Source organism: Anoplopoma fimbria, chromosome 1, assembly GCF_027596085.1.
Source record: "Anoplopoma fimbria isolate UVic2021 breed Golden Eagle Sablefish chromosome 1, Afim_UVic_2022, whole genome shotgun sequence".
NCBI classification, from domain to species: domain Eukaryota; kingdom Metazoa; phylum Chordata; class Actinopteri; order Perciformes; family Anoplopomatidae; genus Anoplopoma; species Anoplopoma fimbria.
Genome location: NC_072449.1, coordinates 6,416,204 through 6,435,772, shown reverse-complemented (window position 1 = coordinate 6,435,772; position 19,569 = coordinate 6,416,204). Strand labels below are relative to the sequence as shown.

At 42.9% G+C, this 19,569-nt stretch overlaps 2 protein-coding genes across 2 annotated transcripts in view; one reads left to right on the top strand and one right to left on the bottom strand.

Annotated features, from left to right (window-relative positions):
• The window catches only part of git1 (G protein-coupled receptor kinase interacting ArfGAP 1), a 19,262-nt gene extending 12,804 nt beyond the window's left edge, over positions 1–6,458 (top strand). The window contains exons 14-20 of the mRNA XM_054609700.1: positions 966–1,118; positions 2,287–2,655; positions 3,873–3,944; positions 4,378–4,454; positions 5,016–5,192; positions 5,502–5,565; positions 5,688–6,458. Coding sequence (XP_054465675.1) covers positions 966–1,118; positions 2,287–2,655; positions 3,873–3,944; positions 4,378–4,454; positions 5,016–5,192; positions 5,502–5,565; positions 5,688–5,903 — 1,128 coding nt within the window. The 3' untranslated portion in view covers positions 5,904–6,458. The remainder of the gene's footprint in view (positions 1–965; positions 1,119–2,286; positions 2,656–3,872; positions 3,945–4,377; positions 4,455–5,015; positions 5,193–5,501; positions 5,566–5,687) is intronic.
• Positions 6,459–11,355: 4,897 nt separating this feature from the next.
• tp53i13 (tumor protein p53 inducible protein 13) lies at positions 11,356–16,531 on the bottom strand. Its single transcript, XM_054600753.1, has 9 exons — positions 16,257–16,531; positions 15,678–15,755; positions 15,367–15,402; positions 14,938–14,996; positions 14,522–14,600; positions 13,628–13,756; positions 13,093–13,302; positions 11,963–12,965; positions 11,356–11,856 (listed from the first exon to the last, which is right to left on the bottom strand). The coding sequence occupies exons 1-9, from the start codon at positions 16,359–16,361 to the stop codon at positions 11,750–11,752; spliced, it is 1,806 nt and encodes a 601-aa protein (XP_054456728.1). The 5' UTR covers positions 16,362–16,531; the 3' UTR covers positions 11,356–11,749.
• Between the last annotated feature and the right edge of the window lie 3,038 nt (positions 16,532–19,569).

Sequence of the window (19,569 nt, the reverse complement as noted above, 5' to 3'; positions counted from 1 at the left end):
TGCTTGTCCCAGCATGCTTTGCGGGGAGTGGCCACAGTCGGGGCTGCCACATAGCTCCTGAGTGACATCATCAGCTATTCTGAGTGCTTGCCAGAGAAGCATTGTTCATACACACAGAGAGAGAGTGTGTACTGAGAGGGAAGAGAAGAAGAGATTGGGTGAGGGAGAAAGAGGGGAAAAGTGGTGCAGAGTGGGAGCGCTAGAAATGAGAAAGTAAACACCAGCTAAACCAGTAACTATCTCATTTTCTCGTGGACTTGTTTAGCTCATTGGGCAGAACTCTGACAAACCGCAAGTGTGAGGTTCTCCTCCCATCTGCACTCTAAAAATATGTGCATTATTTTGTTGTGCTCCTACCAAATACAGTGTACTCAGTTATGTATTGTGTTATCTATCTATCTAAGTGGAGGCATAAGAGTAAAATAGAAATGGATTGGGTAGGAGGTGGATCAATTGTAAACGGAGTATTCAAGAATAGTCAATGAAAGATGTTTTATGCAGCCTTTTTAGGGAGTGGTATATAAATGTGTTTGAGCATGCTCCAGGGTCACAGGAAGTGGGTCCAGATGGTGCATTGGGAGCAAGAACTGAGGCACCACTGTCTTTATGTGTGTGATCAGCTGTAGTGCCGGCCTCCAGGCTGCATGCCAGCCCTCTTCCTCCCACACTCACACAGTTGTAAGCTGTGTTTTATCCAGTTTAAAAGGCACTAATTCATACTTCCTAACCCTAATCCCTCCTCATATTACCTCTGCAGAAAGACTGCACACATTGCACACTGTATGTAAGATAGAATGGTGAGTTAACGGTAGATTCACATTGGGTTTTGACCCTGGAATAGCCTCACAAGTCTCACAATTTCAGTTTCCTCACTTTGTCTGTGCCTTTCTGTCCACCTGTCTGTGTTTCTGTCTGTCTTTCTTTCTACCTATGTGTATGCCTGCCTGTACGTCCTATCAATCCAGAGTATGGACTCATCAGACTTGTCAGACGGCCCCATCACCCTGCAGGAGTACCTGGAGGTGAAAAAGGCTCTGGCCTCCTCAGAAGCCAAGGTGCAGCAGCTGATGAAGGTCAACAACAACCTGAGCGAGGAGCTCCGGCGGCTCCAGAAGGAGGTAGGGAGTGTGGAGTTGCGGAGTTGCGGAGGAAAGGACAGGCAGAGACAAGTCGGGCACATGAGGTCAGAGGGGCAGCTAACGAAGAACATGAAGTACAGAGAAAAAAGACAAAGCAGAAAGTGGGAGTTTAGCTCACTTGTTGTGTAATTTGATAAAAGTAGAGAACAACAGGATGCAGGAAAGAGAGATGGGATGAAGCAAAAAAAGTCAGCATCTATTGTTTCATAGAAAGGTGGGCGTAAAAACCTAAAATATAGAAGTTGGATTACGAAATCAGAAAGGATGGTGCCTTGACATGTATAAAAGTAGAGAACAACAGGATGCAGGAAAGGACGAGGGGGGGGGTATTGAAGAACACACAAGGTAACGAGACAGGTTGGCAAAATGAGAAAGAACAATTGATTCAGACAGAAGGAGGGCAGGATGATGGAGAGACAAGTGAATATTTTAATATCTATTCACGCTGATGTATTTTTCCTGACAGTCTGTCATTTTTCCCTACACTGTTGTCTCAGGAAGACGTATGTGGTTACAGCTTTCCAGTGTGATTTATTTAACCCAAGCAGACGTCTTTCTAACATGAAACGAGGGATGCTACAGATACTCGTTTTAGATGTCATTTTCAGCTTTGACGGTTTTCACTTAATGTCGTTCATTTGCGGTTTATTGTCGCTTCATTTGGTTTTCATGTGAGCCATCATCATTAGTTAATTGGATTCATTAGCGGCTGCCAGTGTCAGCTTATGTGACCCATGATTCATTCATGTGTTTATTATCGTCAGCTGACTCAGGATTAAGTGAAGCATTGAAGCACACACTTATGTGCACAGTGTACCCTCAATTACCCTCATTTAACCCTGAAAACAATATCTATACACATGTTTATTTATTTTCTTCCATCCCATTCCCAAAACCTAATCCCTAATCCGACATGTAACCTTTTTAAGTGTCTTTACTACATACTCCCTCCCTCCCCAGTACTGATGTGAGCTAACATGTATGAGCTTGTGTGAGCCTTTTTACTGTACCTGTGATTTGGGATGCTTGTCTTTGACCATTCAGTTGACACCCCCTCCCTTCCCCTTCGGCCTCCCCCATGTCCCTCCCCTCCATCCCTCCCTCCATCCTCTCATCCCCCCCTTGCTCCCTTCCTCCTCTTCTGTAGATCACGCGGATGCAGACAGAGAACAGTGCGATGCGGGGGGGCCATCAGGCTGGGGGGTCAGCTGGCCATGGGGTAGGGGGACCTGGAGGAGGAGGAGGAGGAGGAGGAGGAGGGGGTGGAGGAGGACACTGGCAAGGGGGCGGGATGAGAGGAGGAACAGGCGGAGGGGGCATGGGTGGGTTTGGGACCGGAGCGGACCCCCATGGGATGTCGGTGCCCTCCTCCATCGCCCCCAACTCCCATCCCCACCGAAGGGACCGCCAGGCCTTCTCAATGTACGAGCCAGGTGCGGCCCCCGGCCCCACGGCCCACGGCCCCCCAGTCCTGGACTCCCTGGCAGCCCGCCTGCAGCCCCTCAACACACACAGCGTAAGTTAGAACTCCCCCGGCCCCCTTCTACTCCCCACCTTCCTTTCGGTGGCATTGATTGGCTCTCTTTGGCCTGATTGATGGGTGATCGTCCAATCCTGATCTCTCGATTTCCCTTCCACGTTATCCCTCTCTGCATCTCAGTTCCTGATCCTTCTCTTTAAAAGGTCCAGTTGTGCATGAACCCCATTGAAATGTCTAAGACCAATAAGACCTTTTAATTTTACCACCATAAAGGGGGCGTGCATAACTGTGGCCTTAAGGAGAAAGATGGAAAATAGGAATTATGCTCTCTGATTGGTTGCCTGGGGTCGCCTCAGATTTCTCCGCTCTCTGGCCTGCTCTTAACCCTTTGACCTTTTACCTTCTCAACCCTTTTTGACCTCCCAGTTAGCTGTCCTGCTTCTGGACAGCAGCTTCACTTATATAGGCTTTGCTTTGTTCACACACTCATTTGATTGCACACACAAAGGGAAGGACAATTTACCAGTTATAGCATTCAGCAGCATTTAACCCACGGTAAGCTACAGTATGCATCCACACAACCATCCCACCACACCTGTCCACCATTCTAGGGAGACCACCACGGAGTCGTGTCCAAGTCACCATCACCGTACACAAAAGATTTACCTGTTTGTCTGTTTCCTCTGTCTGTCTGTCTGTCTGTCTCTTCACCTGTCTGTCCCCTTGCTCACTGCAGTGCAGCCGTGCATCCTCTGGATGTAAGCATTCTATCTGTCATTGCCTTGTTTGTCATTTCATCCAGTAGCACAATAGGATTCTCTCACATGCAGCTATGCACCACTGCTGCTTACTGTGCATCATCATAATGGAGATCAACCGTAGTCTGTGTGTAGTCCATTTCAGATGTGCTGTACAGCCCCTTCATCACCAGCTAGTTTAGTTGACAGTGTTATTTGTATTTCAGTGTTAGATAACTGTAGAGGCATGCAGTCTTGAGGGGATGATGGGTGAGCTGCCGAGTTGATCTGCCGCTGCTCTCACTGGCTCATTCATCTTGTTTTTCTTGCTGTTTATAAAAACATCTCTTCTCTCTGTCCCCTCACTCTTTTTTTCCTGTTTCTTCATCCATCTCTGTCTGCTAATCTCTCATCCCCCTCCATCTCTCTGTCAACACATCTCTCTTTCTCCTCTTATCTTTATCCCTCCACCTCTCTCTTCCTCTACCCGCCTTTGTGATCCTCTCTTTTTCACAGGTACGGAAGGGTGGTACAGCGTCGTATGGAGGCCAGCATCTGTCTGGATCTACAGAGATGGGCCGATACATGGTGAGTTCTACTGTTTTTATCGATGGACTGATTCTCTGACCTTCATGATCCTCCACTCCATTTACAGTGGGACGTTTGAGATCGTGGATTTACATTTTTGTGTCAAAATCAGTCTTTTGGAATTTTTATTACAGGAAAATGCATCATCCAAATTAGGGTTCAAATGCTAACTTCCCCAAATTATTTGCATTTTTCAGTGAAACAAAGACAATTTGAAATATTCAAACTGATGAGTTGACACAACTTTTTAAAAATATACACAACTAAGTGGACTTCTTGTTGAATTCATCACATTCACTGGGGGAAAAAATGCTCTAACTTTGCAGGAGGATGTATTTGTTAAGCGCTGCAGGAGCGAACGGCTCAGGAGGTTTGGTGACGTGGGTGATAATTGCCCTGATGCAGCGTGTTGTTGCTCTGTTTCTTTCCCCAGGTGACGAGATCCGAGAAGCACGGCAGTGGCACTGACAGCGACTATGACAACACACACACATACGACCTCTCGTTAAGGTCAGACACGCTCACAGTCATTGCGCACACAAGGATGAGAGGGTTTCATTCTGTAGTTTTCTTGGGAAATGGTATAATTAATTGCTAATAACAGTCGAAGTTCGCCCCTGGTTTTGAAAAAGCTTTGTGGGCTTGGCGTTTTGCCTCGTTATTTATGCATTTTTTTTCAGTGCTTTCACAACTTCCAAAGACTGACACCAAGAAACGTCCAAAATATAGCAGATCTTTAGAGATACAGGCGCTATTATTACATACTTGCTAATGGGAAAGGCATTATCTATGTTAGTATAGACATTTTGTACCTTTTCAATCATTCTGAAAATTGATATTTCACTTGGCTCTATTTGCTCCATGTTTGTGTTTTCTTACTCTGCAGTTCTGTAAATTGGGGCCACACACTTATAAGAGTTAACGATCTTTACTAAAAGTTGTTAATGAGAAAACAACAGACTGTCTCTTAAGATGTTGGACTCTTACAGTGTTACAGGGTGATTAACGTCCTCTGTGACCGATTTATTCCGAGGTGTTAATTAAGGTGTATTTATGCGTTTCTCTCGTCAGTATGGGACGCAGCAGCGAGGAGGAAGGTCGTGGGGATTCTGAGGAGGGAGGAGGCGGGGAGGCGGGGGAGCCTGACCCCACCTTGCCCTGCACGGAGGACGTCATACTGAAGACTGAGCAGGTGACCAAGAACATCCAGGAGCTGCTCAGGGCTGCTCAGGAGTTCAAACACGACAGGTGAGACTACCCAGAGATGGAAAAAGCGTGACACTAAAAACAATACTAATTATATCCTCGCATGTGACAGAGTGATGCTCTTGATTGGATAACACATTGAGAAGTCACAGGAACATCTAGTGCCAGAATCATTTGTTGCTGTTCCAATAGCTACTGTTGAGGAAGTTGTGCGCTCATGGTGTGGTTGTACATGGGACGTATATAAAAGTGTCTGTACTTGTTCAAAGCATCATTTAGTACCAGATAAACTTGTTGCCTAAATCATCTCATCAGCTACTAAACTAAATAACACATTTCCACCCTCTTCAGCTTTGTTCCATGCTCTGAGAAGATCCACTCTGCTGTCACTGAGATGGCCTCACTCTTCCCCAAAGTAAGTTCCCTGTTATTATGTACTTCATGTGTCTCTTTATCTCTATTTGCCCGAGTGTTGCTCTTTTCACCATCTGTTTCCACTATGTGAGTTGAGTATTGATTCCCTTCCTTTCTCCGTAGCGCCCGGCGTTGGATGCGGTCCACTGCTCCCTCCGCCTGTTGGCTTCCAGTGCCTCGCGGTTGCAGGTGGAGTGCCGCAAGGCGGCGCCCTCGGAGCCCGGGGGCCCTCCGGTGGACTACCAACTCCTCACTCAGCAGGTCATCCAGTGCGCCTACGACATCGCCAAGGCCGCCAAGCAACTGGTCACCATCACTACCCGAGAGAAGAAACAGTGACCCAACAAATGCATGGAAGGAGAGGGAGGAGGGAGAGAGAGAACGGATTAAAGCATGGGTGGGCCGAGAGGGATGGGAGGGGCTTCTACAGGAGGAGAGGGAGACAGAAGAAAAACCGGATCATACTATAGATTATGGAAAGAGGGAGGGGGAGTGATTGGGAGAATGATGGGCGCAATGAGGAAAGAAGAAGTTTGGAATATGCATGGAAAAGGAATCGGATGGAAGTAAAGATAATAGATTGTTTAGTAGAAACACTACAGAGGACCGGAAAAAGTAGAAATTCCACAAGTGTGGAAGAGAAAGTAGGGAAAGGACAAGAAGAAGGGGTCCAACATGGAAACTACAGCCTGCTGCAACCTAAATAAACCTGTTGGAACCAGATGTGTATAATAAGCCGCTCAAACTGTGATAAGCATACGTGGAACAGGATGATGGCGATGTACAGTGAACTGGATCCGGAGATGTTACCGCTTTATTTATTCTTACCTGTCGCTCGTCGTCTCCTCTCTCTCTCTCTCTCTCTCTCTCTCTCTCTCTCTCTCTCTCTCTCTCTCTCTCTCTCTCTCTCTCTCTCTCTCTCTCTCTCTCTCTCTCTCTCTCTCTCTCTCTGTTTACCTGAGCTCGTATGCTGCGAGAGAGGGAAGTAAATCGACCCGCCATGTCAAACTCCACATCATCTCCATCCCTCCGTCCGGTGGAGTCAGGGCATTCTCTCCTTCGCCTCTCTCTCTCTCTCTCTCTCTCTCTCTCTCTCTCTCTCTCTCTCTCTCTCTCTCTCTCTCTCTCTCTCTGTCTCTGTCTCCCATCCCGTCCCAGACAGGATGCGCTTGCGGTGGAGAGAGAAAAAGACCCATCTAGCCTCCAGCCTCCTCATCACCCCCACCCAGGCTCTCAAGATGCTTCCTCCTGGGTTTAGCTTTTTGAAAGGGGGGGCTCCAGCATTTCTCCGAACCGGCGCCCCCTATTGTCAGTGGTACACAGCATGATCTGGCATGTTTTTTTTCATTTCTTTCCTCTCTCTTCCTCTTTCTTTGTTGTTTTTTAATATACGCAGATTGGTTTGGATCTGCACCTCTGAGGACAAAAATGACTGACTTACACAAACAAAACACTTACACTGGAATAATTTTGAGTTATTGTTGTTGTTTATCATGCCTATTGTTTTTTGTTGTTGTTGTTTTGTATTGATATTTTTACTGTCAACTTGATTTAACTGTTTATGTATGTTTTATTTTATTGTGTCAAATATGATTCTCATTCAGTGGTGGGAGTATGTGCTCAACTGGGATTTACAAAAAACATGCACACACACACACAAGCATTTACATGAAATAACCTGTGAAATGGTCTTCAACAACTCAAGCGCTCCTTTGCTTGGTGACAGTTGAGGGTGTTTCTTCATGTCATGATGAGTCCTGTGGCCAAGGGGTTGAACAGTTGCCAAAAGGGGAGAGTGTTCTGTGGGAGATTTGTTTTTTTGTTCCTGTAAGACAGAAAGCCCCTTGGTCCATAATGACAGACTTCTCATGTATCCTCAGCTTACAATTTGCCTCATCTACCAGAGCTAGTGGAATCATCTCAGAATCAATCACATATTCATTTTCACTGTGCCGAGCAGGATACAAAGTGTGGTCTCCTCCACCTCCAGACTTGCATTAAAGCAGTATGCTATTTACATGGAGGCTGTGCACCTGGATGCTTTTTATATTTTATATATATATATATATATATATATATATTACACAGCAGCCATTATTTGCATGCATGGTAACAAATGATCAGCCACATTAAGTTGATACACATACTGGTATGTTGCAGTTGCGCTTTAAGTAGTCCCGTGGAAAGCACCAGATCGAGCAACCTGGAAAGTAAATATGATGCCCATTTGAAATGGATTACACCACCTCAAGTGTGCCTGATGTAGTTTGCCATGTATTATGTTCACTTCTCAGACCGTCTGGCAAGCACAATCAAGCCGTTCAGTTTATTCTCCCTGATTGATCCTCTGTCACGGCCTGCTGATCTGGGCCACAGAAGTTGTCACTTCTAGCTCACTGTCTCTGAACTCTGCCAATAGGAGACAGCATTGGGAACAAAGATGTTTTTTGTTTTGTTTTTCAAAAAAGAGAGCGCACTTAGCCTACTGTGGGTTTGAAAGCTTGTTGTACTGTGCCGAACAAATGTGGTCATATCTGTAACAAAAGGATTCAGATGGGATCTAAAATTCTTTCCTAACTGGGAGGAGGACCGTCCTAGTTTAGATTCACCTCTGACCCTTCTCCAGTGATCCTGTCGCCGGTTTCTCAAAGTGTTTGGGGCTTGTGTGGTCGTTTGTTCTTGCATTGTTGTATTCTATAATCCGGCTTGGTGCTCAGAAGGCCTCTGCACACTAAATTCACTTTCCTGACACGTTGACCTCGTCCTCCAAACAGCTGTTGCATCTCAATCTTATTTTTCCCCTCGTATTGCTGCCTTTTAGCATGAAGCAATTAGACCCTGATTAGCCCCAAACACTTTGAGAGACTGATGCTGGACCCCCGTCAGCACTTCCCTGTCCACTTTATCCATGTTTAGTTCTTTCACTCCCCCCCCTCATCATCACTCGGGGTCTCGAGTGATGATGAGACACGAGTGTCGGTGTTCATCAGTCTCTCACACAGTTGCACACGTCTCCGTAGGGAAGGATAGATTGTTTTTTTTTTGTTCTGTACCCTGTCTAAACAAATCATGTCCAGAAAGACTCGTGCAATGTATCATCGTTTGATATGGGATGCCTTTTGGACATTATTATCATCATCTCCTGTTTTGACTGGATGATCTACAGTGATGTACTGACTGCTGAAACAACAGAAATACTTCCATAAACACACACACACACACACACACACAAAGGGAGGCCAGCAGAAAAGCTGGTCCCCTTCAATCATGATTGCCCAAGGTTTTAGACTAGAGCCATATATATGAACATATATTTTCATGCTATATTTTATATTAAGCTATATGTTCGGTATGTCTGCAAGATATTTATGTGTATTTGTTGGCCCGAGTGGGCTTCAGGCTACGGGAGCCGTCCCAAGTCTTCATTCAGCGCTTCATTCTTGACACCAATGTACTTGTAGATTATTTTACGTCTTGTGAATATGGTTACGCTGTGGTATTAGCCCCCTTATGTAGTTCTAATGTACATATTAGCGATCCTACTAGAATCAGCAAAAAGCGAAGAGCAAGAACAACGTTTTCTCAACGATGTGAGTCATATTTTTAAACACCAGCTGGGTGGAGTAGGATCTACTTTATGTACCGCACTCTCCTCAAAGGTCTTAGTTCAAGTACATTGCGTGCAGGATGCAGGGTTTGATTGAGGATGGGGATTTAGGAAAGGTCTGAAGCGCACTTCGGCTTAGCACTACAGTCATCTCAAAATGTCGGGAGGAGGGTCCAAAACGCACATGGCCCAGTTCCTTTCCCGAGTTAATCCACACCACGTAGGGTGCCTCTAGTATGAATGTTAAATGCCTCCGCCAGTTCATGTCCAACACACGTTCTACACCTTCATCATGTCCAAGATTCAGCACATACTCTCCAACATCCAAAACACACACTTGACTTTATCAGTTGGACCAAGCCTTCTACAAAGTACAAACATTAAATCAGCAGCCAGTGAGTTAAACACACACACACACACACACACACACACACACACACTTGTGATACGCAGCCATTGGCAGTGCACTGTGGCCTGTAACTGTCACTGTGTTTCTTCACAGCTCTACACTTTGGGAGATGAGTGACGGGAGAGTTATCTTTTAACAGAAAGACGTTAAAAAAAAACTGTATAAAGTAGATGAAACAATGACTTAAAGAGGTCAATCGTAATGGAAACTCATAAGCTGTACATTTGTAATAAAATAGTAAAACAAGACAGTTGTCCTGGATCTGTTTACACGTTTCTTCTCACTGAATCGATGCACACGTGTGTATTTACATCTCCGTGATGTGTGGGAGAAGTTTGAGACAAGACTGAGTACACAAACCGTTCAGTATTAAGGGTTAAGAATTAACTAGATGACAGTGTTGTTTTACTTCCTGATACCTTAAAGGTTTACTTTGTTCCATGCCATTAACCTGCATTGTTTTATTTGTTACTGTTTAGTCATTGATGCCACAACTTTTATTTCCATTAAAAAGCTCTAGAAAAAACAGCTGGCAACCTCACTGGAAAAGTATTTATTTACAATATGACCACGACAACCCAGCAGAGCATTTAGAATCTGTCTGATAGGACTCCAAATTACATTTTGGTCTTCAAACAAATTATGTTTTCATTGTACATGCGAAACTGATCAGTGCATATCTTCATCACAACTCCTTAAAACGACACATTTATGGCCACCACATTTGTGTTAAAATATGTCAGAAAGTATCCTGACATCCAACACAGCTGTTTCCAACAGGAGTGCACACACTAAACATTTCTGCTGAGGAATTGTTTATCCTTTAAAATCCCCTCTTTAAAGTCCAAAACCATCTACAAAATACAGCTGTTCATACAGTCATACCATTTAATGACACAGCGCACAGCGTTGCTTACAACAGCAACTTACATATTCACATCATAAACCACAGGTAAAAGCAACATATTATTATTTAACTATTAATAAAAAATAAAGAAATTCTGACAAAATGTAGCACAATAAAAATTATCCTTTGATAGAAAAATTGTCAGGGCAAGAACTGGAGACTAAATACTGTAGTAATACACGGAGTGAGCAAAATGAAGGAGTATGTACTCTGTGATGTGTTGGAGAGTATGATCAGACAAATGAAGGGGAATACGTATAAATGTCAAATCACTTTTAAAAAAATCAAAAGGCTTCTCTGTGGACTCTCTGATGTAATGTTGATAGGGATGTCCTGAGGGGTCAAAGGACTGATCCAGAACCACATGACTGATGAGGGTTGTGTAAGCTGACATCAATATACACGAGCCTCTGTCTTCTAGTTTTCATAACACAATGCCCATCTTGGATGCTCAAATAAATCACAAGGAGAGTAAAACATAAAGATGGTCCAAATCTAAAAAAACTCTTTTAGATCCCTCTGTACCCAATCAATTCAGGATCTAACGGACCCCTGAAGCAGCTGTGAGGAATTTCAGCTTCTGCTTTTAGGTTATCCAGCAACTTTTTTGATAAAAGTGGTCCAATCCAGCTGTCAGATAAAAAAAAGCAGAGGTGCAAGACAGACACTCATAAAACACCTCCAACATATTGCATTTCAGGGTTTTTTTTAACTTAAAGCCGACCTCTTAGTGTAAAAAGAAAATTCTGAAGACCAGACAAACAAAACTGGGCTCTGAATATGTGTTATGCAAATGTCAGCTGTAATGACCAACATCTATTATGTTCTGCTATCGCACATCACCGTCAGCCATTATGAATCCAAATTCAAGGTATTCAGGTATACCTTGAATTTGGGATGTGCCGCAATTGGCTCAGTGATATTCAAACATAACTGGTCATTAAAATGATGCTTTGTTTGAATTACTGTTGTTTTTATGAATTCTTGAGAACATTTAGATTACCCTGTTTTCTTAATTGTATCTAACCATTCACCAGTACCTTTGCAGCCCACTAGATGGCGCTCTGTGGCCCACCAGTGGTTAAGAATAGCTGCTGTATGCTATGTATTGTATATAGATTGATTATTAGGAATGCTGCCCTATTATAGAGTTTCTGCCTTTTTGATTGTCAGAGATATTGTTGTGAATATTGTCCTCTCTTCACCTCCTCTACATGCGATGACTCTTGGGTGCACTCTTAAGGCTGCTTCCTTCATGTTTTCTACGGATGTTCATCTGAGCTGGAGGAGCTGGGCAGAAGGACACACTCCTGTCTCCTCCCCCTTTTCGGCCTCTTCTTTGCAATTCGTAGCCTCCTGCGGATCACATCTAGAGGAAACAAACACACGGATAAACACAAAAACTGAATTAAACTGCTTGGGTATATAAACAAACGCTCCCGTTACCTCCATCTATGAGTTGGCGGTCCACCTACCTGCCACACTGTCGTAGTCCTGCTGTGGGTCGCGCCAGTACAGACTGGGCGTGGTCCTCCAGTGGCGGTACAGGCGTGTGTGAAGCACTGACAGAGTGAGGAGAATTAACAGGAAGCCCAGTGCTGCTGCTGCCCACACCGCCTCGTCTGTCCTCTGGGTCCTCGGTAACCCCTTACTGACAGAGTCTGGGGCCCCCGAGTCCTCGTTGCATTCACAGTGTTCGCCTGCTTTGCAGCCGTCACAGTCGTGGCTGTTGGGCAGGGAACTGGCCGACTGCTGAGACTCTGATTGGGGTTTTGAAACACTATCAAATCCAATTCCTTCACTTTTGTGACGAGCGTGTGTGTGACTGTGTGTTTCCTCATGTACCAACTCTCTCTCTTTAACATCTACTACTTCATTATCCTTCCTGGTGCCGTCTGCTGTGTTGTCTCTATCGAAGGTGTTCGTCTTAGAGACATTATCTTTCCGTCTGTGTTTAACAGAGTCTTTGTCTCTCTGTTTGGCTGAGTCTGTACCTTCATCTTTGGAACTGAGCCCCAGGGCTTCAGGACTGGCAGTCTTGTTATGTTCGTTGTTCACACCATCTGCAAGAGCGTCTAACCCGGCAGGAGGGTTTGGGTTTCCGATGTCACTATGTTTCGGACTGGGCTGCTGTGCTGCTGTTTGTAGTGACCCCAAATTAGTTTTTGGCCTTGGTGTAAGGCCCTGATTTGTGTTTTGGATCTTGGACTGAGAGGGAGCTTCCCTGGAACCTGGAGGAGAATCTGTAGATGGTCCAAGCGTGCTGATGGTGGTTCTGTTGGTCTGGTGTGTTATTGTGTCGTTCTCCTTCTTACTATTCTCCTGTATTTCCTTAATGGCCGCTCTTATCTGCCTGTGTTTGCCTTCCACTTTTATTGGTTTCAAGCTTTCGCTCTTTATGTTGGACTCTGGCTCTGTCTCCATCGCTCCATTCAGCTGAGAGGAGATGGTCCGCTCGAAGCATTGCCTCAGAGACTCCTGGGGATTTACAACAACAGATACTTAGAGACATCTACAAGGCTACTTTTACTGGAGCACATTTAACAATAATGATAATTCACATCGTGTAAATAAACATGCAAAGTCGTCAGTCAAGTCTGCAAACCTTCATTTTTGCGGAGTGTTCCTCTGGATGTGCCTGTCGCTGCCAGTGCTGCTCAGCAGGCCGGGTTAGGAGGAGGCTGTACTTCCTGCTCGGGCTCACACCAACACACTTCTTTCTCGTGGATGCCGTGGTCTCCAGCCAATCATAGACGTCTGAAGATGCCACAGTGGACAGCTCCAAGGTGTGACCCCACGACACAAAGGCTATTGGCTGAACACAAAGCAAACGGTACTCAAGGTCCTAATACATGTTAACAGGGACAAAAAAAGTAACATCTGTTACTGCTGCTCCTTAAACAGTGGTGACAAAGTATCTCTCACAGTTACATGAAGGTCGTTAAGCATGGCCTGGTCTTTCTTAGACAATAACAAATATGTGTCTATTTGTTAAAGAGCGGTATTGAGTTATATGTCTTCAGTTGTGCTAAAGTGTTAAAGTTAACAAAGACATGTCCTTTAAGATTGAAAAGTTCAGAATATTCCAACAAGTGAACGGAACAGAAAGTATGCAGCCTTAAAGGGCCGGTTGGTCTCACCATGTGCTCACTGAGCTGTGGATGTGAGGTCATGATGTAGTCTGGCAGGCAGGAGCGGGCCAGGACCGACAGAAGCAGGCGCTCGTGGAGAGGAGCACAGGGATGGTAGAGCAGCACAGTAGCTCCATGCTGGTGAATACACACAAACACAAGCACACATGTGACCGACTTTTTTTCACCAGCCTTCATCATTAACATAACAGATTCCCCCGATTTTGGTTTTCAACAATATTTATGTCACAATTGAGACACAGTAACCGAGACTAAGCGCTCACAATAATGTCAATATTGTTGTCCCTCCTTGTCTGTTATTTATGTTTTTTAGCTTACAAATATCCATGAGGGGAAAACGGCTGAAAAATGACAAACTAATGTGTTCAACCTGCGGTGACTGACAGTACATTTGGGCTTTATGGTCTGCAATGGCTCATTAATAAAAATACCTGACATGCCATTGGTGTTTGTTAAATCCCTGATATTCAAAACAACCTACTTTCAGTGGCGGCCCTGCTACCAAAGGGTCCAAACAGAGAGAATGTGAGTGTTGGCAGACTTCCCTGTATTACTCCTAATTGAATTTGCAAGGAAACAATACATCGATTGTGTTTTAACTCCACAGTTTGATGCATTTCTGTCTAAAAGAGGTTTCTAGACTGGGAAATAATACATGGGGACTTCGGGCAAATTGGTAAGTCTGTATTCTACTGTCTTCGACCCCTAACTTCTCGATGCTTTTATCAACCCAATATGGCATCTTAAGGAAAACTAAATAAGGCTTTCTGTGTTTACATCCCAAAAAAAATCATTAAAATATCATAACAAATGTACTCCTTGCTATTATGTCATCACTTCAAATTGACTAACAGGAGTTACAACAAAAATCCAATAACTTACGTGCAAGTTATTGAGCCACCGTTGAGGAGGACAGTACAAGTATTCTCCACTCTCTGCCCTTACTGGTCTGTACGCCCCACTATAACACACACACACACACACACACACACACACACACACACACACACACACACACACACACACACACACACACACACACACACACACACACACACACACACACACACACACAAATAAAGACACATTGGAAAAATCCTCAAAAGCCCTCAGAGTCATGACAATGAGAACTTTATTAAAGTAGCACAAAGCACAGTAACCAAGAGTAGAAGAGAACATTACCATGTCATGAGTTTTGGTGAAGAAATTTGTTCTTATTTATATGTGTGCATGTTTCAGTTTTTTTTTTTAAAATTTTTGTTGGCCCACTTCATTTGTTTCTGTTCAAACAGCCTTACCTGTTGGGAATGGAATGGTTGTAGGAAATAGATTTATCCATGCAGATCTGCCTGGCTGGCTGCAGTAAAAAGAAATCAGGTCAAATTAAATTTTATAGCCTAATCGTCTGGGTTAACTATAAACTCTCATAGTCACCTAAGACAAACACTTAGTTAGAGGCCGTTCAGTTCACACCCTTTTATTTTTGACAACAATGACATGACAAATAGGATGTTAAAGTTATCTCAAAGTAAGGCTGCAACTTATATCTATTTGAATATAGTACTCTTTGTTAAGCAGGACAGAGATTTTGTTTAATTTCATGCTTTATTTGTGAACTTTGAATTCGTATGCGTCAATAAGTGTTATCCCTTTGTGCTTTGATTTGAGGAAATAGCCGTGTGACGTAGTGTCTGAGGGCCCAAGGGTCAAATAAAGTGTTTACTCACCACAGGATCATACACTGTGTCGATACTGGGAAGTCTCTGTGGATAAGAGGGACACTGGTTAAACCGCTGATGGAGAAAAAACCTGAAAAAAAACCAAGTAGGTTTAGGAGCTGACGTACATCAGCCACTGAGTGCCGGAGAACAGGATTGACCACAACATCTATTGTTTAAATGTCCTGGCACCCAGTGTGAGGAAGCACACCCCACCCATGTGAGACAGTGACGCTTTGGGGATAATGGCCAGCACAGATGATGATGATGATGATGATGATGATGATGATGAAAAGGAGGTAGGTTGTATCCATAGTTACCTGAGTAGACTCTGGCCGTATAGACCCTGGACAGTCCCAAAAAACAGCATCTGCAGGCAGGTCCCTATCCAAAGACAGCTATAAGATAAGATACGATAAGATAAAATAAAACAAGATAAGATAAGATAAGATAATCCTTTATTAGTCCCGCAGCGGGGAAATTTACAGGATTACAGCAGCATAGGTTATAGTGCAAAACAAGAGACATAGTAAAATAAAAACAATATAAAATAAAATAAAAAGATAAAATAAAATAAAAAGATAAAATGAAATAAAAAAGATAAAATGAAAAAAAGATAAAATAAAATAAAAAATAAAATAAAAAAGATAAAATAAAAAATAAAAAAAATAAAAAGATAAAATAAAATAAAATAAAAAGATAAAATAAAAAAAAAAACAAGTATTATAAATAAGCAATAAAAACAGTAAAGAATCCACAATAACTGAAATATCATATGTACAGACAGAAAAACTATTATAACTATAAAACACACACACACACAACGAGATATATTACATTTTAACACCCATAATGACTGAATATAACTCAAACTTCATAGGTATCACATTATAAGTCACCTTTCCATTGTCACATCCAGGCCCCGGAGACTGGGAGACTCCGCAGCGGACCAAAGTGACCCACAGCGCGGCCAGCAGCGTCACTGTCAGCGGGGGGCTCGTCATTGATGCACTTGAATGCAACACAGTGGCTGACAAACAACTGACCTTTCATCATTCCACAGCAAATGTTGTTTTGCTCGGTTAGTTAACGCTGAACTGGCAACTTAAAAAGTGCTGTTTACTTCCATAACTTCTCCGCCACACGCCTGTGTATGAGAAACACGTGTCAAGTTGTTTACATCGTTGAACGATACCGTTTCCGTCATCTTTTCAAAATAATATCACTGTGTCGTCTTGTATCGAGATCATTAGACCATGTTTGTACTTTTATTTATCTGATTTTGCATGTAATGAGTAAGTGTTTCATATGACACGTAATAGCCACGTGCAATCCAGTGTTTGTTCTTTAGTATTTTAAATTAAAAATGTTCTTACTCTTATTTTGGAAACGGAATTCTATTTCCGGAATTACATCGTTGAACGATACCGTTTCCGTCATCTTTTCAAAATAATATCACTGTGTCGTCTTGTATCGAGATCATTAGACCATGTTTGTACTTTTATTTATCTGATTTTGCATGTAATGAGTAAGTGTTTCATATGACATTTAATAGCCACGTGCAATCCAGTGTTTGTTCTTTAGTATTTTAAATTGAAAATGTTCTTACTCTTATTTTGAAAACGGAATTCCATTTCCGGAATTGCGCTGACTCTGTTGTTTCTGGATAACTTTACTCAGATGTCATTCTACGGAAGCTGAAAGGGAATGGGAAAGCGAAGTAATATATACCACCCTGCGGTTTAAATTACCAATATAGAAACAACGTTCCTGTCTGCCATCTAGTTCTTGATGATTTCAATATGCAATGTCCTTATTAGACAAATCAAAAAATAATATTCATATATACACAATAGGATTGTCACTTTTTATTAAAAAAATTGAGCATTCAAGATGGGAGAAAATCAAATATAGCAACTATTAAGACCTGTAAAAAATTACATTTACGTTTCATAATTTTACAATTTCTCCTTCAGTTTGCAGTGTGTGCGTGTGCAATGCACAAGCACGTGTGTAGTGAGTAATCCAGAGTCCTATTTTCTTAATAAATATATATATTATTATGTTTACTACTATTGTACCATTGAAATAGGATTTTACTAGCAGATATATTTGAACAATTTAATGCTTAGTAATTGTCCAGTTGAAATGGTGGGCTTGTTTTACCTTGCATCTTTTTCTTAATCGTGCACTCTTGGGAGACACTTCTCTCCCCTATTCCTTGTCTACAAATGTGAAGTTAAAGGGGCCATTGTGTAAAGTTACTAGCTTAATTAGGCCTTTGATGCCACCTGGCCGCGCGATGGTGTTACTGGCAGGATGCATGGTTTTTGAGAGGATTATTTTCTTTATATTAGTTTCTGCATAGACTGTGGTTGTACTGACTCTCTTTGTCACTTCAATCATGACCAGTGAACTTCAGGAATCGAGGGACTCGGTCCAGCAACTTCGGGATGATGATGAGCAGCCCAATTCAGCCATCCTGGTAGTCCGATTGGTCCCCAACGCACTGTTCACAAGGACCCTGTCCTTTTTGTACTATATAATCAGCACTGACTGGAGCCTGCTAGAGATTGCACTGAAGAAGTCTTGGTTCTGAATCTGTTATAAGTTTACTCAGGTAACAGGCCCCCCTGAACCAGGAAGTGCAGGAAATTCTATGATTCCCCTCATCTGTGCAAAATTCACTTGCAATGAGTGTCCAGCCCCTTGTCCTTATGTGGTAAGATTTACCTCTGAACGTTCGCTTGTGAGTTGCAGCCTGAAATGAAATAAGGATTGTGTATGTGTGTCTGTGACAGGAGAGACAGAGAGAGAGAGAGAGAGAGAGAGAGAGAGAGAGAGAGAGACAGTCCTGGGAAATTCAACCCCTGGGAAATAAATTATAAATTAATAAAAGTTTTCCTTTTATTAAACAACAAGTTTTTTCCATTAAAATCTGATACATGTGCGATCAAAACTACTGCATCTCTTACTGAATTCCACAAAAGGAAATTTAAGCCTCTATCCAACTAATGCGAGCTCCACAAACAAATGTTTTGGTGTTCTAAGAACCCTTTGTGTCTGTTTCACAGCCACTGGTTCACACTTCAACACCCGCTCCACCTTGGCCTTGTTCCATTGTGTCTGCAAAGCTCTCCCATCATCAGACTAAGCTATTCAAATAATAACATCTCAGGATGTCTATAATCATTTTGGCTGGTAACCTTTCATGGCAACAATTTGTCTGTCATAATTCAGTGTAAACTGGGATCGCTCTCCAGGAATTATTCAAATTAATTAGTATCACCTCCCATTATTCATGGCATCAGCACCCAATGCTCCCGGGCCTCATACATCTTGCACGGCTGTGGTTTTTAACAGTTTGAAGCATGTGGTTAACAAAAGATGGTACAAAGATACTTTTATTATGTTTAGTAAAAAAACATATTTGCTTTAAATCAGTACAAAATTGACACAAAACAAATATGCAACAAAAGTACTTATTAAGGCTGCAATAGTGCTTTGTTCACACTGAACACACACATGCAACATTCTCCTGGATATTTTTTTGACCCATCCATAACCCCGACCTCCTCTTTACATGGACTTCTGCGAATTCATTTGAAACATATTTGTAAAAGCAAAGGCAATCCACTTCAAATCCCCACTCACTGCTGTCAAGATCAGTGCTGGGTGGTGACTCAGTCTGTAATTGAGAATATATGATTGCATGTTATAAGAGACTTGCATTGTATTTGTTGAGGGGCTCTGGCGCAGTTATGTGGTATCTTCCCCTCTACTTTGTCTCGTATGAACACTGCCAGATCATGGTTCAAGGATTCAAGGATCCTTTATTCTCATTATGCAACACAGGGATGCACAACGGAATTCAGTTGTAGCCCATTTTCAACAAAACAAACAAACTGTTGCTTTCATCCAGCTAAATTCCTGTGACTGAACATCAAACAGCCAGGAGTAGGCTGGGTAGTGGAGTATCCTCAGGTCTAGCTGGGTCAGCTTAGCTCCCATCTCCGCCCTCCACCCTGGGCCAGTTTGGTGGCGTTTGGTCCGGCTGGTCAGGCTGGTTGGTCGGCTGTGGGCGGGGATCGTCTCAAAGTCTGCTGCACTTAATCCAATCCCCAAGCTTCCTTTTCATGGTTGATAACAACAAAATTGCGAGTGAAAAGCCAATACTTTGTCAGTACACCTGTTCAACAAGCATGGACATGT